The following is a 19,118-nucleotide window of genomic DNA, read 5'->3' as shown; positions in this document are numbered from 1 at the left end:
TGCATTCGTTTAAAGTATAGTATTGGGCTTTGTTTATGGGAACATGTGGGCCCTGTCTAGGTGGTGGGAGACTATGAACTACATATTTTGTTTAAAGTAGAGTTTTTGTGTTTTTTTTTTTTTTTTTTTTTTTTTTTTTTGGTTATTTATGTTGAAAGCACATATGTTGGCTTGAAATTGGGGCCCATAGAGGGTTGAAAGCACATGGTAGTGTGTCTTTTTGTTCTGTAACTAATTCTGGATGGGTTGGCTTGAAATTGGGGACCACAGAGGGTTGAAAGCACATATGTTGTGGCTGGGTTAAAAGTTAAATTGTGTATTGCCTTTATGTGTATTATATTCTGTCTAGGGACCACTTTGCTTGGGATAGTAAACCATTTGAAATTCACATTTCTGCCTGCTTATATAATAGTGTGTAATGAGCCTATTTGTGGCTACTTTGCTGTACAGGTAATGTTCCTGGTGGTGGTTTTGTTTTGAATTTAAGGCATGGTGGTAGGATAAATAAAACTCATAAAGCAAGTTATGTTGGAGGGCAGACTAGTAGTTTCTCTAACATTGATGTGAATGAGTGGGGATTGTTCACACTTAGCGATAAGGTTAAGTGTTTGGGTTATGAAATAATAGATAGCATGAAGATGTTTGTGAATCTATCAAATGGGTTGATAGAGATAGTTTCAGATTGTGAAGTATGGGATTTAGTCAAAGAAATAGAGGTGCATAATGAAATAGAGATTTGAGTTGTACATGAGGATGATGAGGATGCTGAGTGTGCTGAAAGTGATGAGGGTGCTTATCGTGTTGAGGGTGTTGAGGATGCTAAGGGTGTTGATGATGCCGATCCTGAAAGTGATTGTGAATGGGAAAGTGAGGAGAATGCTGATTCTTATCAAAGTTCTGTGGATTTAGATGACATAGAGTTTGAGCAATTTGTTGATCAAACTGCTGAGTTTGGTGGGTTAGATGATGCTGGAACTGCTTTGGCAGTTCAAGTTAATGAAGATTTGGAGATAAAGTTTTCAGATGATGGCAGTGAGAAAGACAGTGATAATGAAGAGGAAAAAGAATATCAACTGCCAATGTTTAAAGGGAAAATTGAGATGGCAACACCTACATTCTGTCTTGGATTAATATTTGGTTCTAAGACAGAATTTAAGGAGGCAATTTATAATTATGCAATGAATAAAGGAAAGGAAATTCTGTACATCAAAAATTATAAGGTTAGGTGCATTGTTGAGTGCAATGAAACTGAATGTCCTTGGAGGATTACACTAAGGAAATAAGCATCAGAAAATGACTGGAGGATTACAGCAATCAATGACAAGCATGATGGCTGTTGTTGGAATAACATAAACTACATGGCTAACTCATGAACTACAATTGCAAAAAGGTGGAAGAATGAGGTTGCATCAAACTCCAACTGGACAGCATCTGAATTCCTTAAAAAGGTGTCAACTACTGATGGAGTCTCAATATCGAGAAGGCAAACATGGATGGCAATGAGGAAAGTAAGGGCTGCCATTTATGGTGAAGAAGAAAATTTCTTTAATAAACTATGGAGTTACTGCTTGGAGATTGACATGACTAATCCAGGTAGCAAATACCATATGAAGTTGGGTGATAAACTAGATGATGGCAATAGAAGGTTCAAAAGATTTTACATGTGCTGGGAAGCATGTAAAATAGGCTATAAGTACTGTAGGCTTATTATTGGAGTGGATGGGTGTCATTTGAAGGGATTGCATGGGGGTCAGTTGCTATTAACTATTGGAGTGGATGGAAATGATAGTGTGTTTCCTCTTGCGTATGCACATGTTGAAGGGGAGAATAAGGAAGTTGGATTTGATTTTTACAACATCTTAAGTCAGATCTTGCAATAACTCCAGCTGATGAACTGGAATTAACATTTATTTCAGGTATGTGAACTGGAATTAACATTCATATCTTATAGTTTTAAAAGCTTACCATTTGTTTTGCATTCATTTATTTCTAAGTGTTTACCTAACTGTTTGGCAGATAAGCAAAAGGGTTTACTCCCTGCATTTGATGAAGTTCTTCCAGCTGTGACTCACAGATTCTGTGTGAGACATTTACATGGGAACATGAAACTAGCTGGCTTCACTGGAAAGGAAATTAAAGATGGATTATAGGATGCTGCTAGGGCCACAACAGTTAACACCTTCACAGCTGCAATGAAGAAGATGAAGACCATTGACTCTAAGGCATATGAATGGGTAGTTGAAAAACACCCTTCAGAGTGGTGCAGGTCACATTTTAATACAAATGCACATTGTGATATCTTGGTCAATAACATTTGTGAGTGTTATAATTATGTTATTTTAGATTCTAGGGAGAAGCCTTTAATAAGCTGCATTGAAACATTGAGGAAGAAAATTATGCATAGGTTGTATCAGTGTAGGAAAGAGGCATGGAAATGGACTGGCCGTATATGCCCTAGGATTACGAAGAAAATAGCTCAGTATGAAAAACAAGCCAATGGGTATACAGTCATACAGAGTGATGGTCCCATCGACATAGCCAAGCAAGTCCTGACTCCGGAGGAAGGGGAGCAGTTGCGTATGCCAGAAGAGGAAGTTGCGGAACGTAAGCTTCATAGACACAAAATGGTGCGCCCTGGCTAGAGTATTGGCGCCGACCGGTGATGGAGTTCCGGCAGCCGACACTGTACGTTCCGAGGAGTTAGAAGACATTTTGGCCGTAAGGTCGCGGTTAGAGGGGGTAGATTGATGGTGGAGATGGATTCGACACCTGACTGATACCAGATGAGAGATGTGAATCGTAAATTGAATAGCCAATAGAATAGGTGTTACAAGCATATAAGAAATAGACTCCTAACTAACGCTCAGTAAAGTCTAAACCAACTACACTATTCTATAACAACATTTGACTAATACAATTGTAACATAATAATAATAAAAATAATATTACTAACAATGACAACTTGTTTGAGACACGTGGGATGATTTATAGTGAATTTGAGCAGCATGAAGTAGACTTGGGTAGAATGACATGTACTTGTAGGAGTTGGGACTTGATTGGTATTCCTTGTAGACATGCTATAAGTGTCATTTGGATGAAGCATGGTAATAAGGGTCCAGTGAATGACTATGTCCACCAGTGTTATTTCACACAAACATACTTGAGGTCTTATGGAGGAAGCATCAAGCCTATGGCAGGTCCTACTGAGTGGCCTGAAACTGATAGAAAGCCACTTCTTCCACCTGTATACACTGCCAAGCCAGGAAGACCCAAAAAAGCAAGATAGAAGGGAATGGATGAGAAGGCAGGATATGAGGTCTCCAATGATGGTATCCTTTTGAAAAGGAGCCATGTGAAGATGCATTGTACCAAATGCAAGAAGGAAGGCCACAACAAAAGAAAATGCCCTGAAGATCCTGCTGTTAGGGAGAGATTGGTAAGTGTTATGGCTTTCAATTTTCTTATAGCTTATAACCTGTTTTAAATTTTCTTATATCTTAAATTTAGTTATGATCTAACTGTGATATTTCTGTCATAGGCCAATCCAAAGAAAAGAGTTAGGGTAAAGGTTAAGAAACCTACAAACACTGAAGCTACACAGTCTGAAACTGCACAACAAACAAGGCAAATGGTGGTTCCTACACTGCCTGATGCAACACTTGAAGATGAAGATGATAATTGGTTGGCAAACATTGATATTGATGCAGTGGTGTCTCAAGTGCTTCAAAACCAAACATTGCAACTACAAGTGAATGCTGAGGAAATACCAATTACTAGTCAGCCACTAACTCTTGGAGAAGAAGAAGATAGCCAACAAGTGAGTCAACCAACAAAGAAGAAGCTGCAAGCCAATGCAAGTCAAGGAAGGAAATATAACACTCGTGGCAAGATGAAATCAAAATTCAAAAACACAAGTGATGATCCTATAAGCATTGATTAACAGTACTGTTTAAGTTATGTTGTTTAAGTTATGTTTTTTTGGTAGCCAAAACTGCTGGATCAGTTAGACAGGACAGTTGTATGTTACTCTTTTTTGTATAGCAGTAACTTTGGCAGTTAAGTCTTATTTTGGCACAATTGTATGTTACTTTGGCACAAATGAAATGGTTGCTCAATTGGCTTTTATTGTCCTATTGTGCTTAAGTTATTGTTAAGGTTTCTTGACTAAACACACTCCAAACACACTTCAATACCATTGTGCTTACCTATACAGACAACAAAGACAATACAATAACATGGTGCTTAACTAAACAGACTTCAAACACATTTCATTAAATGGTCCAAATCAGGTTACAACATTAATTGCCTGGAAGCATTTTGACAACTGCCATTGATTGAGAACTACATTTGCTAAACACATGAACTACGAATCCAATTGCAAAGATGATTACAATTGCGAATTTGCAACATTTATATTTCATAGACATGACTACATTTGTCTTAGTAGCAACTTCTAGCATAGCCTTTAACTTCTCCATCTCTTCTTTATCTCTATTTATCCTCTTCAAAAGTCCGGGTATTATACTAATTGCCCGTGAACATATTGGAAGATCTGCCCAATCAAAGAAACCACAACCATTGCCTCCTTAAAACCACAAAATACAAAAAAAAAAAAAAAAAAAAAAAAAAAAAAAAAAAACAAAACAAAACAAAATTGAATTTATAAAATTCAAATATGGAAAAATGAAACTGAATTCAAAAATTTATAAATTCGATATTACAAATTCTAAGATTACCTGACCGGATTCAAAGCATTGCCAAAACCTCCTACCCGGATTGCAATCTGTCCAAGACATTCGAAGCACCACTTGATTCCCGCACTGACACTCATGACTGTGTATGGAATCTCCAAAATTATATCTCCTCCTTGAAGTACATGAAGAAGATGACATTGTTGCTCATGAAATTACTTGAAGAAGATGAAGAAGATTAGGGTTCGGTCGTTCGGCTTATGAGAGCTTGGAAATAGATGAGAGCTCGGTTAAATAAATGTAAAATGCATTAAAACGTTCGCATAATGTCAAGTGACTCTTTTGCCCTCCATTTTGACGTCTCAGACGGGAACAACTAACGGTAGGACCCTTGAAGGCCACTTTTCGCAACTCGGAGGATGACGCCCGGTAATTACGAAAGTTAGGGACCATTGATGGCGATGCCACCAAACTCGAGGGACCATAGGTGGTATTTACTCTTATATTCAAATCTTTACAATTTTGAAACACAAATTTTGCATTTGGTGACAATTGTACCTTATTATAGAATATATTTTCATACATATGGGGTATTTGGTAAATAGTTGTTGGCCGATAGCGGTTAGCTAATTGAGTTACTAGGTTCGATTAGTTGATAGTATTAATTGATTGTAAAAGGATGTTTGGTAAAGTAGCTATTAGCTCATAGATGATTATATGTAAAATGATTTTTTCAAAAATTAATCCAAAGAGCTACTTTGAGCAACTTTTTGAATTTTAATCTTTTGAAGCAATAAGCTGTTATAAAAAGCTAATTAACCAAACACTTATATTAATTTTTAACAAGTCAAACAACTTTATTGTAGTGATAATTATTATTATTTAAATGAGATTGATTGGTAAGTAGCCCCTTACAAAGGGCTTTTTTGTTGTGACTTGTGACTTGTGAGTTTGGGACTTATTTGATTATATCATATTATAAAATATTTTTTTATAGGAACTTTAAAACATTATGCATTGGAGAATGTTGCATGCATGCAATACGCAAATACGTATACATACTATGAAAACTAACAACAAAAATTTAATTACACATCTCTCTCTCTCACATATATGATATATATAAATACACACAACTGTATAAATAACTAGACAAACATTGTTATACATAACTCCAAAATATAATAAAGATTGCTTTAATTTTATTCAGTCATGACTATATCGGTCATACACATGCAGCTGCCCATGCAGTCACATACTATGTATATGTTTAATGTTTTGAGCATACTGACTAATTATTCTTAGTATTAATTAATTTCATTTTTTTAATAACAGAGAATTAAAGACTGTATAAAGTTTTGCAATCTCATCACCAATATGTTAGGCAGTTAGGGTAATGGGACGTGAAACGTGAGCTTAGTTAGTTTGTTAACTAGTAGCCATGAGAGCAGTGGTTTTCCCGGTGCCGATGGAGTTAGTTGACGGAGGGGAAACCGGCCGCCACCGCCGCAGAGAAGGAAGGAAAAGGTGATTCGGCGACATCTTTTTCTGGGGGGTCGCATAAGCTGCATGGTTCTGCTCACTAACGGTGACGGCGTTGGATGACGGTGGGGAAACCGGCCGCCACTGCCGCAAAGAAGGAAGCGTGAGGTGGTTTGACATCTTTCTCTGCGGCACCGTGCCTATGTAGTTCTGTTCGGTAACGGTGCCGATTGAGTTGTGGGCTGGGTTGGATGAAGGTGGGTAACCTTCCGCCATTGTCGTAGAGACAGACGCAAAAGATTATCTTTATTTCCCGGCAACCCGGTAGCCGCAAAGCTCTGTTCGCTCACCGTGCCAACGGAGTTGTGGGCGGGGTTGGTTTTCGGAGGTGTAACTGGCCGCCATTGCAGGGCAGGTTTGATGCTTAGTAAGAGAAGAAAAGAAACAAAAGCTAAGACAATTCCAATACTAGGTTTATGTCCCATTGTCTCTTAGCTTCTTGTTTTCTGGTTGAAAAGAATTACAATAAAGATGAGAATTACATCTTGAGTCTTAATTATTATTATTATTATTATATATATATATATATATATATATATATATTATATTATATATATAATATAATATTAGGGAAGTTGAGTTATATTGAATTAAGGAAACAAATTTCCTTGTTTGTTGTGTCGGCTAAAGGAGAAAAGGAAACCAAGTTCCTTTGTTTTTGCTTTCATTCAACATATATATATATATATATATATATATATATATATATATATATATAAACATTGGGCAGAGGGCAAAAAAACCGACGGTGACAAAAGTGTGCCGCGAAACCTTTCTCTTCATCTTTCAATATTCTGTTCGGCAGACAGAGAGACGAGAAGAGTGGTGAGGTTTGCCAACTTCTTGAGTATTTTCTTCATCAAATATTTTGGAGGTTAGCTTATTTGTTCCAGGCATCTTTTGGGTATTCTCGTATTATTTGTATTCTTTTCATCTTGCTTGTGGTGGTTGAATATTTTAAGTATGAGTTGGTATTCTGTTTAGGCCTGTGGAATATAATAGAAGTCGTTTGCCTAGAGTTATTGTATTTGATGATTTGTGGATGTTTGGCTCGTGTGGTAGTCTGAAACTTTGTATCCAAGATTTATTATAGTGGATTATTTGGTTGGTGGTGGTCCCGTGGTTTTTTCCCCGATTTGGGGTTTTCCACGTAAATCGTGTGTTCTTGTGTTTGATATTTATTTTTGGCTATTGTGTATCATCTTGTGTTTGTGCTCCTGTCGGTTCTGTGATTTTTCATTGTCGCAGGAAGTGGGATTTTTCCAACAAAGTGGTATCAGAGCACTGGTTGTTGATGGGGTACATTTGACATGGAGACAAATATGAGTAATATGGTACGATTGAATGGTAGAAATTATCACATTTGGAAGGCCAAGATGAAGGATCTTTTGTTTGTGAAGAAATTACATCTACCTGTGTTTGCAACTGCAAAGCCAGAAAGCATGTCAGACGAAGAGTGGGACTTTGAGCACCAACAAGTTTGTGGTTATATTCGCCAATGGGTTGAAGATAATGTTATGAATCACATTATCAACGAGACACATGCCAGAAGCCTGTGGGATAAACTTGAGACCATGTATGCTTCCAAGACAGGCAATAACAAATTGTTTTTGCTAAAACAATTGATGAATCTAAGATTCAGGGAAGGTACGTTGATCAATGATCATGTCAATGATTTTCAGGGTGTTCTTGATCAGTTGTCTAGCATGGGCATCAAATTTGAGGATGAGGTACTTGGTCTCTGGTTGCTTAACACTCTACCTGATTCTTGGGAAACACTTCGGGTTTCTTTGACCAATTCTGCTCCCAACGGTGTTGTGACCATGGAGTATGTCAAGAGTGGTATCTTGAATGAAGAGTCAAGAAGAAGATCTCAAAACACCTCCACTTCTTAGTCAGATATTTTGGTTACAAATGATAGGGGGAGAAACAAACAAAGGGGTCAGAAGGGTAGAGATAAAAGCAGAAGTAAGTCAAGGTCTTGGCACAAGGATGTTGAATGTTATCATTGTGGCAAGAAGGGTCACATCAAGAAAAATTGCTTCAAGTTGAAAAGGGACCAGAAGCAAGACAAGAAAGATGATCACACAGAGAACCAGGTTGCAATGGTTAGAGCAGATTTGCTTCTTGCTTGTGATGAGAACGCCGTCAACGTTGCATGCCATGAGACAACTTGGATTGTAGATTCAGGCGCATCTTACCATGTTACACCAAGGAAGGAATTCTTTACTTCATATACTCCAGGTGACTTTGGAGAGCTAAGAATGGGAGATGATGGTCAGGTGAAGGTGATTGGTACCAGTACAGTTTGTCTTGAGACCAGCAATGACACAAAGTTGGAACTTAAGAATGTAAAGCATGCACCGGGTATCAGACTGAATCTCATTTCTACAGGAAAACTCGATGATGATGGTTTCTGTTGTTTCTTTGATGATGGACATTGGAAAATCACTAAAGGCTCGCTGGTTATTGCCCGAGGTAACAAGTCTTCTAACTTGTACTCTTTACAAAGCTCTATTTCTGGTGATTCAGTGAATGTTGCAGCAAAAGAATGTGCATCAGAATTGTGGCATAAACGACTTGGCCACATGAGTGTGAAGGGGATTGATTACCTTGCCAAGAAGAAGAAGCTTTCAGGAGTAAAGGAAGCTAGATTGGACAGATGTGTTCATTGCCTGGCAGGGAAACAGAAAAGAGTTTCTTTTATTAGCAATTCTCCTTCGAAGAAGCCGGAGCCACTTGAGTTGATACATTCTGATGTGTGTGGACCAATGAAGGTTAGATCACTTGGAGGTGCATCTTACTTTGTGACCTTCATTGATGATTATTCTAGGAAACTCTGGGTTTACACTTTGAAGCACAAAAGTGATGTGTTTGGTGTGTTTAAAGAGTTTCATGCCCTTGTTGAGAGACAGACAGGGAAGAAATTGAAGTGCATCCGTACTGACAATGGCGGTGAGTATCGTGGCCCATTTGATGAGTATTGCAGAATGCACGATATTAGACATCAGAAAACTCCTCCTAAAACTCCTCAATTAAATGGCTTAGCAGAGAGGATGAATCGGACAATTATGGAGAGAGTCAGATGTATGCTTGATGACGCAAAGTTGCCTAGTTCTTTTTGGGCAGAGGTAGTTTCCACAGCTGTTCATGTTATCAACTTATCTCCCGTTATTGCTTTGAATAATGAAGTTCCTGATAAGGTTTGGTGTGGAAAGGAAGTTTCTTATGATCACCTTAGAGTCTTCGGTTGTAAGGCATTTGTGCATGTCCCAAGAGATGAAAGATCTAAGTTGGACTCGAAGACTAGACATTGCATTTTCATTGGTTATGGTCTTGATGAATTTGGCTACAAGCTGTATGATCCAGTTGAGAAGAAGCTTGTGAGAAGCCGTGATGTAGTGTTCTTTGAAGATCAAACCATTGAAGGTGTTGACAAAGTGAGAAAGCCAGAATCTCAAGACAGCGGAAGTTTGGTTGACTGTGAGCCAGTTTCCAGCGAAGATACACATGATGTTGATGAGGTTCAAGAGAATGGCCAGAACGGTGATCTTGTACCAGACAATCAGGATGATACAACTGATGTGGATGGTCATGTTGATGATGTTGTGCACCAGGAACAAGAAGTTCCTTCGCAGGTTCCACTTGATCCTCCTAGAAGATCTAACAGGGAACGGAGACCATCTACTCGTTACTCTTCCAGTCAGTATGCGCTATTAACTGATGGGGGAGAACCTGAGTTCTATGAAGAAGCTATGGAGAGTGAGCAAAAGAGACAATGGCTTGAGGCTATGCAGGATGAGATGAATTCCCTATATGCAAATGATACCTTTGGGTTGGTAAGGGCACCAAAGAACAGGAAAGCTTTGAAGAACAGGTGGGTCTACAGATTGAAACATGAAGAGGGCACTTCAGTTCCACGATTCAAAGCTCGACTGGTGGTGAAAGGTTTTAGCCAGAAGAAAGGTATTGATTTTGATGAAATTTTCTCTCCTGTTGTGAAATTTTCATCCATTAGAGTTGTGTTGGGCCTAACAGCTCGTTTGGATTTAGAAATTGAGCAGATGGATGTAAAGACAGCTTTTCTCCATGGTGATTTAGATGAGGAGGTATATATGGAGCAACCTGAGGGATTCGAAGTCAAAGGGAAAGAGGATTATGTTTGCAGATTAAAGAAGAGTTTGTATGGATTAAAGCAAGTTCCGAGGCAGTGGTATAAAAAGTTTACTTCCGTTATGAGTAAGCATGGGTACAAGAAGACTTCTTCAGACCACTGTGTTTTTGTAAACAGATTATCTGATGATGACTTTGTTATATTGTTGCTTTATGTTGATGATATGTTGATTGTTGGTCGCAATGTTTCAAGAATTCAACAGTTGAAACAAGAGTTGTGTAAGTCCTTTTCTATGAAGGACATGGGACCAGCAAAGCAAATTCTTGGGATGAAGATCATTCGTGACAGGCAGAACAAGAAGTTGCATGTGGTTATCTCAAGAGAAGTATATAGAGAAAGTACTTGAGAGATTTAGTATGGATAAAGCTAAACCAGTGAATACACCTCTTGGTATGCATTTCAAGTTAAGTAAGAAGCAATGTGCCTCTAGTGAGAAGGAGAATGAAGAAATGCAAAGAGTTCCCTATTCTTCAGCTGTTGGTAGTTTGATGTATGCCATGGTATGTACGAGACCAGATATTGCTCATGCAGTGGGTGTTGTTAGCAGATTTCTCTCAAATCCAGGGAGAGAACATTGGGATGTTGTGAAGTGGGTTCTTAGATATCTTCGGGGTACTTCAAGTCTGAGTTTGTGTTTTGGTACAGAGAAATCTATTATTGCCGGATACACTGATTCAGATATGGCCGGGGACATTGACACCAGGAAATCTACTTCAGGTTATCTAATTACCTATGCAGGGGGAGCAGTTTCATGGCAATCAAGATTGCAAAAGTGTGTTGCTTTGTCTACCACTAAAGCTGAGTTCATAGCATCTGTTGAAGCCAGTAAAGAATGCTATGGATGAAGAAGTTTGTTCAGGAGCTCGGGTTTGTTCAAGACAGGTATGTGCTCTATTGTGATAGTCAAAGTGCAGTTCATCTTGCAAAGAACTCAACGTTCCATTACAGGTCAAAACATATTGACACGATATATCATTGGATTAGAGATATCTTAGAGTGCAAGATGCTTGAACTTGAAAAGATTCATACCGATGATAATGGGTCTGACATGATGACTAAAGCATTGCCAAGAGGGAAGTTTGAGGATTGTTGTTTTATCGCCGGGATGGCGATATCTTCCACATAGTCGGGAAGGGGAGATTTGTTGGGTTGGGCTTCCCTCCTATGTGGTAAATAGCTCATGTTTGGACCAAACCAATTTGTATCCACTATATTTTTGTTGGACCTCTATTCATCTTGAGTCTTAATTATTATTATTATTATTATTATTATTATTATTATTATTATATATATATATATACATATATATATATATATATATAATATTAGGGAAGTTGAGTTATATTGAATTAAGGAAACAAATTTCCTTGTTTGTTGTATCGGCTAAAGGAGAAAAGGAAACCAAGTTCCTTTGTTTTTGCTTTCATTCAACATATATATATATAAACATTGGCAGAGGGCAAAAAAACCGACGGTGACAAAAGTGTGCTGCGAAACCTTTCTCTTCATCTTTTAATATTCTGTTCGGCAGACAGAGAGACGAGAATAGTGGTGAGGTTTGCCAACTTCTTGGGTATTTTCTTCATCAAATATTTTGGAGGTCAGCTTATTTGTTCCAGGCATCTTTTGGGTATTCTCGTACTATTTGTATTCTTTTCATCTTGCTTGTGGTGGTTGAATATTTTAAGTACGAGTTGGTATTCTGTTTAGGCCTGTGGAATATAATAGAAGTCGTTGGCCTAGAGTTATTGTATTTGATGATTTGTGGATGTTTGGCTCGTGTGGTAGCCTGAAACTTTGTACCCAAGATTAATTATAGCGGATTATTTGGTTGGTGGTGGTCCTGTGGTTTTTTCCCCGATTTGGGGTTTTCCACGTAAATCGTGTGTTCCTTTGTTTGATATTTATTTTTGGCTATTGTGTATCATCTTGTGTTTGTGCTCCTGTCGATTCTGTGATTTTTCATTGTCGCAGGAAGTGGGATTTTCCCAACAGAGATGAATTTGATGAGAAAAGAAAATGCAAAGAGGGGTCTGGTTTATAAGCTCCGATCCAAACTGGGCAACACATTATGGCACAACATGACTTTGATATGTTCATCGTTATTGTCGTTAAACCATTAAAAATGAATCACAGAAATATTGAAGAAAAGCACCGCGTTAACTTGAATTGGACTTGGTAATATATTTAAGTTTTTCCCGTGAATGTTGCAAATTGGCGGGAAGGATAGACTGGGGGCATTTAGGGTATTCGTAATATAAGACTTTTTTTTTTTAATGTATATATGTCAAGAACTGAGCTTCAACGTCGTTGTCACTTGTCGAATGTTTAATTTGTTAAACTTTAGGTGACAGAAATGTTTGACGATGACTGATCTGCGGCCTTAAGCAGGAATTGACTCATCATCCCATTTATACGCTATTATAATATTTAGTCGTAATACAATTATAAAATCAAAAATTGTGTTAGTTAAACATTATTTTTTAAAAAAATTATAATTTATGTCCTTCACAAATATGTCAATTATTAATGTTATTCTTATCCCAGATTATTTATGTTATTCTTGAATTATTAGTGTTATAAATATTATAATATATTAGTGGGAGAATGTAAGTATTTTCTCTTATTATTTTAAATATAATATATTATAATATATTGTATTATTGGTGGTTGTGGTGCAAGTAGGAGGTTAAGTCAATTGGTGACTTAATCTGTTAGGTAACTGAGGATATTCAGTTAAGCTTTAATTGAATATCTGCCTACGTTGATGACATGTAGGCTTCTAAGCAAAGTAGTCCTCCCACAGCTCCCGTATTTAGAATACATGCACCATCATGTATTCAAGAGAGAAGTGGTAGACAAAACACTCTGTAGGTTTACCATCCTGACGGCAACACTAACAACTATGGCAATGGATATTCAGATGATTTTGAAGCTTCCGCTACTACGAGCCAGGTTACTCGTTACTAAGCCCCAAACCAAACCCCTTGTGATGACCCTTGCCTGTAGAATCAGAAATCGGAATGGGGAGGCTTCAAGGGATTAGAATTAACAGCAGGTACACATTGTTTGGGTGGCCCTTGTCGCCTGCAGAATCAGAAATCGGAATGAGGGGATGCACCAAACCCCTTGTGATAACCCTTGTCTGCAGAATCAGAAATCGGAATGGGGAGGCTTCAAGGGAGTAGAATTAACAGCAGACACATTGTTTGGGTGGCCCTTGCCACCTTTGGTCTGGCTCTGATACCAAATTGAAGCATGTGCTGCTCCATCTCAACTAAAAGCCTAAGTTGGTAGTTGGATTGCACATTAATGGTTGTATGCTCAACACGCTCCTCACGTGTGCAGTGAGATGTTGGATTGCACATTAATGGTTGTATGCTCAACACGCTCCTCACGTGTGCAGTGAGATGTTGGATTGCACATTAATGGCTGTATGCTCAACACGCCCCTCACGTGTGCAGTGAGATGTTGGATTGCATGCATATTAATGGTTGTATGCTCAACACGCCCCTCACGTGTGCAGTGAGATTCGAACACCCGTGACATTGACATTTGGTCTGGCTCTGATACCAAATTGAACATGTGCTCCATCTGAACTAAAAGTCTAAGCTAATAGTTGGATTGCACATTAATGCCTCAACAACGTTGAAATGTTCTCTTGTTGGATTGCACTTGGTCAAAATGACTCATCCCTTTTTTAACATAAAATTAATGTCTGACGACAATAATGGACATTTTGGACTTTATATTACTTATTTCATTTCAATTCACATGTATACCAAACATTGGAATTGAAATTCCTAGTTATTCCGGTAAACTAAACACTAGAATTTAAATTCTCACTTTATTCTCAGTAATTCATTTCCCATGAAATTGTAATTCCTTTAATTCTCCTTCTCCAACCAAACATCATATTATTGCTTGGTTAGATGTGGAGAAGGACGCGATTGGAATTATGGATGAAAGTAGGCTAAATCACAAATTCACAAAAAAAAAAAAAAAAAAAAAACAATCAACATGTCAGATCCTCATTGCTTGGTTGGATGTGGTAATGTGTCAGAGAAGGGCGCGATTGAAAATATGGATGAAAGTAGGCTAGGTCACAAATGCACAATTTGCAAGAAGATTGGATGATTGAAAGTGAACATTTTAAGAGTTAGAGTTTGGTAATTTGATCACATATATACTTGGTTATATTATATATATATATATATATATATATATATATATATATATATATAATTATTTAATATTAACTTGAGGGTGTGGTTGAGTGAAAGAGACTCATCCATCCTATGCATTGTGCGTCCTGGCCTAAAACGATGACGTTTCTATAAGTTGGTGGGGATTTGACGTGATGGATATCGTTCCGTCCGTCCAATCCTGTTACAACTTTTTTTAACACTTGCATTTATGTTTATGTGTATTATGTTAAGAATTTATGTGTATTACACTATTATGTTAGATTATTGTATTATGTTATGAGTTTATGTATATTCTACTATACAATTATGTACATACGAATTGAAACATGAATTCTTTTTTAGAAGTTAACGATAGAAACATAAAATAGATACAAAACGACGTCGTTTTAGGCCAGAACGCACAATGCAATGTGCGCCCTTGTGCACGATATAATTTGCCCTTCTTACACGCGAGGACAAAATTATTGTGTAGACAATGAAATGCAATATACATTTTTAATATACTAAAATATATTATTTGAGTACTGAATTATATTATTTGATAATATATAAAAAAAATTATGTACTTTTAAATTCTGCTCACTAACGCCGCCGACGGAGTTGCTTGACGGAGGCGTAACCTTCCGCCATTGCAGGGAAGGAAGCAAGAGGTGGTTTGCTGGCTTATTCTTCTTACGCGGTGGCATAGTCTCCTCAGCCGCAAAGTTCTGCTCACTCACCATGCCGACGGAGTTGTGCCCGGGGTTGGTCGAGGGTGGCGTAACCGGCCGCCATTGCAGAGATAGGAGCAAAAGATTGGTTGTTCTACAGGCCTCATAACTCATAAGGCTGGATTCTCAGTAGCAGAATCACACAAACAAAAGCAAGAACAATAATACTGGGTTGATGTCTTATTGTCTGTTGGTTTTGGATCTTGTTCAATGGTTTTAAAGAACAAGTTTACGATGATGATTCAGATGGAATTGGAGCTCAGATAGACCAGAGGTTGAAGATGATGATATGATGAATTTTATGGTAAAACAAAAATGCGAAGAGCTGCATAGTTTTATAAGCTGGCAGGCATCGTGGCGTCATGGATACGATGACTTTGATTTGTTCGTTAGTACTACATTAACTGGTTTTAAGGTTACGGGCTGACCGTTGCATTTTGACCGGAAGGATATATAGTAAGAAAATTAAAAGTATAGAACTTGAACAAGTCATCAACTCGTTAAAACTATGAAACTTTACCATAAATATATACACCCCGTTAACACTATAATTTTTTGGTCTCATTTACATTCAACCTTCCCTCATTATTTATAACGTTAATCAAATTATGAATATATAGCTTTATAATTATGAACATATAATTCAGTAAATATGAACATAGAATTCTGTAATTGTGAATATAGAGTTCAATAATTATGAATATGAAGTTTAAAAATTATGAATATATAACTTTATAATTATGAACATATAGTACAGTAATTATGATAGAACCGTGTCCACCTTGCAATGTGGACACGGTTCTACAACATAACGATTGGAAAATATATGTCACGTTTTGAAAATTGATGGGCAACATTTATACCACTAATAATTTAGAGGTGACATTGACAATTGAAATATTTGTGAGGGGCATAAATTATAATTTTTCTTAATTTTTTATTAGAAAGTCACAAGATTAATTTTGGCCAACAATTTTCCAATCATAACTTAATTGAATTGTTTTTAAATCCTATGTTTTATTTCTTAGCTTCTTATCTATATTGTTTTCTAATTTAAGTGCATGTTTTGGTTTTAAAAAACTATTTTATATCAAACTTCCTACCAATAACCATAAAGTACTTAGTGTACTTAGTACTAACAATATATCTATAGCATAGTTTTCAAAAACTTACTCATTATACTTGATAAAATACTCGAACCAAGTATTTTTAAAGCATTTTCCTAAGTAATAAATAGAATTCACATCAAGTACAACAGTAGGCTTAAAAATCAAATATGCACGCGTGTTAGAGGTAATGATTAAAATAAGTTGAAAACAATAAATAAAAATTACCTTTGTCCAAATGCATCCAGCAATATTAGCATGTCTTTTTTCTCCAACAGTTTCAAATTGTTTGATGGTAGGTTGAATACCTCACAACATTTCTCCTATAATAAAGCATAAGTTAGTCCAACATGTAGTAATTTGTTTGATCCAGGCCAAACCATATCTTCAATTGCATTATATAATATTTGATATTCTAATTTAAATAATTATATATCGATCCAAATATTCTTAATATATTACAACAAATTTATTCCGTGCATTGCACGTGCAAAAATCCTAGATGTCCATTTCAAATTAAAACCTACAACCCTGAACACACATGTGGAGACCATGATGAAAACAAAATTGTTAACTCAGGTTTCCTTACTAGGTTGTACAAAGATGATTTTAGACTGAATATGGATTGGGGTAGAAGACAGTTTCAAGAGCATGTGAAAGAGAAATTGCATTGTCAGGTCACAAAGCATCTAGCTTATGTTGGAAAAAGTGCTTGTATTCTGTAATATATTTGAGATACAACAAAAATATAGAATACAACAGGGAACAAAAGCTGGATCATTTGATATCTTCAGGCGTGTAATCAATTTCCTATAAGCTTTAAATCTCTCTCTATAAAAGCAACAAGGTTCAAGATTTAATCTTATGGGATACAAGAAGATGAATAAAATTCTCAAGTTGCTTTGTTTAAGAATTTCCTGTAGAGATGTAAGCCTGTGAAGTATCTTGGTTTCCTGTAAAATAATTGCTTGTAAAATTGCATGTAAATTGCATGTCTCTTTCAGATGTTTCTCCAATATATTTATTGATGAAAAATATATTTGTTTGGAGAAGTTACATGGAAGTTGCTGTGATTTAAAACTCAACTTCCATAAGATAAGATATATCCTGATTGATATATTTATCACTGGAGAAATTAATATATATTGAGCCAGTAACTGTATGCAAAATTATATATATATATATATATATATATATATATATATATATATATATATTTATATATTCCTTACGCATGGAAACATGCAAAGGATAAATATAAATAATATACATATATGTTGTATAATAATCCCAAGCATATAGCTACATATTCCAAGCACGTTAAGTGTAACTTTGAAGCATATAACTTCAAAAAATAGAAGAGCATATTTCAAGCATGTTAAGTGTAGTTTTGAAGCATATAGCTTCAAAATGCCCCACAACCTTACGCATGAAAATATTCAAACATGCATTAATACTTTCCAGCATATTAGCTATATATCACAAGCATATAGCTATATATCACAAGCATATAGCTATATACTCTCAAACATATTAGCTATATATCTCAAGCATATAGCCATATAAATTTCTCCCAGTATTTTAATTAGCTTTCTACCAAACTTAAATAATATTTACAACTCCACAACTCCAAATATTATTTAAGCTTTCATGGTAGGTCATCTGAAACATTAATCTCCATTACTATATAAATTTCCAATAGCTTATAGGGCTAAGAGCAATGTTAGAAAGGAGCTGGAAGGTCAAGATTGTGAGCAGTTCAATTTATTGAATGATTATTGTGAGGAATTAAGGAGAAGCAATCCTGGAATTACTGTGAAGATGAAACTTGACAGTGAGTTTAGTGTTAATGGCAGACCTAGATTTCTTAGATTATACATTTGCTTTGCAGCTTGCAAAGAAGGGTTTCTAAGAGGTTGTAGACCCTTTTTTGGGTTGGATGACTGTCATTTGAAGGGTAATTAGAAGGGAGGGCAATGTTTAAGTGATGTTGGTGTTGATGGAGATAACTGCATGTTCCCAATAGCATTTGCTATTGTTGAGGGAGAATTGAAGGGCCGTTGGACATGGTTCTTAGAACAACTGGATAATGGTTTAAACATTTCAAGTAATCTTCATGCCTAGACAATTATATCTATAAACAAAAGAGTTTAATTTGTTATCAGCTGTGGAGGAGTTTTTTCCTGGATTGGAACACAGATTTTGTGTAAGGCGTATGAATGCTAACTTTCCCAAGGATGGGTTTACTTGCAATGTTCTCAATGTGAAGTTGTGGGCTGTGTGTAAATCTACAACAGATCTAGGCGGATTATAAAAGGCATTTGGAGGAGTTAAAGGAAGAAAATGAGAAAACAGTTGAGTGGTTGGCTGCCAGAGATCCTACTCACTATTGTAGGGCATTCTTTAGCACTTTTCCAAAGTCTGTTATGCTCTTGATCTGAATAACTTGTGTGAGTCATGGAATAGCACTATATTGAGTTTCAGGGACAAGCATATCCTAACAATGTATGATAAGATTAGAGTATATCTAATGACTAGAATGCAAAAAAAAAATAGAGACAAAATGAAGTCTTACCCACATAAGATTTGTCCCAAAATCAAAAAGTTACTTGAAGAGGCAAAGGACAGGTCAGCTAGGTATAGTAATTTGTCTAATTATTATTGACTTAATTACCATATATAAAAAC

The 19,118-nt window shown here is 36.5% G+C and overlaps 1 protein-coding gene across 1 annotated transcript; it reads left to right on the top strand.

Moving 5' to 3' along the window:
- The first annotated feature begins 3,292 nt into the window (after positions 1 to 3,292).
- On the top strand, positions 3,293 to 3,940 carry LOC109166098. Its single transcript, XM_019314987.1, has 2 exons — positions 3,293 to 3,436; positions 3,539 to 3,940. Exons 1-2 carry the CDS (start codon positions 3,293 to 3,295, stop codon positions 3,938 to 3,940), a joined length of 546 nt encoding a protein of 181 aa, XP_019170532.1.
- The last annotated feature ends 15,178 nt before the right edge of the window (positions 3,941 to 19,118 follow it).

The sequence above is a fragment of the Ipomoea nil genome, unplaced genomic scaffold, assembly GCF_001879475.1.
Source record: "Ipomoea nil cultivar Tokyo-kokei standard unplaced genomic scaffold, Asagao_1.1 scaffold3087, whole genome shotgun sequence".
Taxonomy (NCBI): Eukaryota; Viridiplantae; Streptophyta; class Magnoliopsida; order Solanales; family Convolvulaceae; genus Ipomoea; species Ipomoea nil.
Note: the sequence above shows the minus strand (reverse complement) of the source record. Positions and strands in the feature narration are given on the sequence as shown.